At 32.7% G+C, this 2554-nt stretch overlaps 1 protein-coding gene across 11 annotated transcripts in view; it reads right to left on the bottom strand.

Annotated features, from left to right (window-relative positions):
• LOC107626874 overlaps window positions 1–2554 on the bottom strand; it is a 153808-nt gene that overhangs the window by 118482 nt on the left and 32772 nt on the right. For all 11 annotated transcript variants that reach the window (XM_021115435.1, XM_021115437.1, XM_021115439.1 and 8 more), the window contains 2 exons: window positions 1607–2257; window positions 709–1515 (listed from right to left, as the gene is read on the bottom strand). In XM_021115435.1, coding sequence (XP_020971094.1) covers window positions 709–1515; window positions 1607–2257 — 1458 coding nt within the window. The remainder of the gene's footprint in view (window positions 1–708; window positions 1516–1606; window positions 2258–2554) is intronic.

Below are 2554 nucleotides of genomic sequence, written 5' to 3'. Positions count from 1 at the left end.
TCCTCATGTTTCTCTTTTTATTTATATTTAAAATTTTTATTTTATTAATAATTTTCTTTTGATGTCACCTACCTCACCCATTTCACTAGTCTTGTATGCGCCTTTTTATATTTTACATAACCAAAGTGAAATATTAAAATTAGTTTGAAAGTCGTTATTCAGAGAAAACATAATTTATTTTTGACCTATCATTTATTTATATGTGCTAAATTTTTTAATTAATTTATATTTAACATGCATTGAGAAATAGCCATACGTACTTGTATTTTTTATTGGCGCCAAGTAATAATTTTCTCCATATATATAATACGGTCCCGTCATCTTAAATACATAATGAAAATGGAAAATTAGTGCAAGACATTATATTGTTTAACATCACTATATAGTATAAGATTGTCTTGCAGATTAAAACAGAAAACCATACGCATGAGTTTTTTTTTAAAAAGTTATATATATGAGGAAGTCCTATATGTTAAATACGTCATGAACTCAAGGATCTAGTTATGCGCTGTAGTAATATATATTCAAAGTCATACTACTACTACTACTACTACTACTACTACTATTATTATTATTATTATTATCGAAGCAATGGCCCCATTATTGTAAGAGATCAATGGTTATTGGCTAGACTTGGAAAGAAAACAAAATTTGAATTAGAAAAAAAAAAAAAGAAATTTTGATGAAAATAAATTCAAAAGTTTTTACCTGTTGTAGAAACTGGCATGCAACAGCTACATTTAGATCATCGAGGAACAATCTTTCAACTTCATAAGAGGAGTAAAATACTTGAAATAATGGTGGTTTCACATTTATTTCTGTTTGAGAAAAAATTTTCATCTTGGGGCACCGTACTATGTCCACTCGAATTAAAGAGGGCAAATTCAGTGTGGCATTCCCTGAATAAAAGCATTCCAGCCTTTCCAAATATTTAAGAGTTATCCTGTGTAGGCGCTTAAATTCAATAATGTCTTCCGTCCCACTTTCTTCTTCTTTTCCCACTATTTCTTTCAATGACATACAGTATTCAACTTTCAACTCCTCAAGGTGTATTAGCATTTTTGCTGCTGAGGATGTCAATAAACATTCCAATCCATCACAGTGCTTTATATGCAATTCTTTCAGATTGGAGCATGAATGTAGTACTAATACTGTTGTCAATTTTGGACATTCATAAACCTCCAATAGCCGCAGCTTTAACAAGTACTCTAGCCCACTAATGGAGTTCAGCTCATCTAGTGAGGACAACTTCAATTCTTTCAAGTCAAGCATCCTCTCACCCACTTCTTTGGGAATATTCATGGTTTTGCATTTGTTCCCATATAAATCAATAATCTCTAATTTGGGAAGCATCTTGTGATCAGCAAGTATCTCAAATGGTGAAGTAGAGTTCTCTCCAAAGTACCAAAGGTAAAGTTCATTTAAATAGTGATGAAAGCCACCTTGATTCATAAACTTCTTCGCCCAAGTGTGACTTGGATCGAGCCACAACTTCTCCACCTTGGAAATACCGCCCTATTAATGAATTAAGGCAATACAAATGATAAGAAACAAAATATGTAAGAGAAGAAAAAATGTATATATACCACATGCACTTGATTATTACCTCGGGATATTTTTGTTGTTGCTTCGGAAACAGCTGCAGCTGCTTTAACTCGGGGCACTCCAGAGTCAATCTTCCAGACTTAAAGTCACTTAGTTGTGGCAACTTTGATAGTTTCAGTGTGGTTAAACGAGGAAACTTAAACGTTTCTGATCCTTCCACGTCTTCAACAAGTTCTTGCAACTCAGAGCAATCGCTTACATGGAGTTCCTCGAGCTTTTTAAGATCTCTGGCCAAGACTGTAGGAAACACACTTGTCAATTTATCACAATCTTCGATAATGACCTGCTGCAGATTTTGAAAGCCTAGAAGGATTTCTCGTTTGTCATGTTGCCACACACTCTTCAGACTTGGTAGATCCGTTAAACTTAGCTTCTTCAGTTGGAATGATGATTCCCAGCTCTTAGTGTCATCCATCTCAAAAATGCTTTCTATGCACTTGCATTCCCGTACTTGAAGTTCTTGTAAGATCTTCAAACAACAGAGGACATTTGACGGAATTACATGCGTATTAGATGCATCACAGTGATATAGCGTCAGAGATTTTAAACCGGAAAACCAATCTTTTCGGGAACCTTCTTTACTTAGCCAGATTGGTTTTAGAAGATCTTTATCAAAATCCAAATCCAACTCATTCATGCCTTCAAAAAAATTCTGTGAATAATGCAAAATTAGTTATCACAATTATAATTTATTTCATGCAAACCAAATGCATGACTATATATAATTTAATATATTATCAAAATCTTTTTCCATTAGCTTAAGTCAAATAGCTAGAGATATAAGTGCAACCAACTACTAACGAGAAATGTAACTGAAAAAATTTAGTAGAACTAAAAAAAAAAAAATTTGAAGTATACTTGTTACATTATTCGAATATTTTTATTTAATAATAAACTGCGAAAATAAAAATGTTAATTAGAAAGGTCTTGTCCAAATAATTCAAGGAAA

The sequence above is a fragment of the Arachis ipaensis genome, chromosome B02 (genome assembly GCF_000816755.2).
Source record: "Arachis ipaensis cultivar K30076 chromosome B02, Araip1.1, whole genome shotgun sequence".
Taxonomy (NCBI): Eukaryota; Viridiplantae; Streptophyta; class Magnoliopsida; order Fabales; family Fabaceae; genus Arachis; species Arachis ipaensis.
Note: the sequence above shows the minus strand (reverse complement) of the source record. Positions and strands in the feature narration are given on the sequence as shown.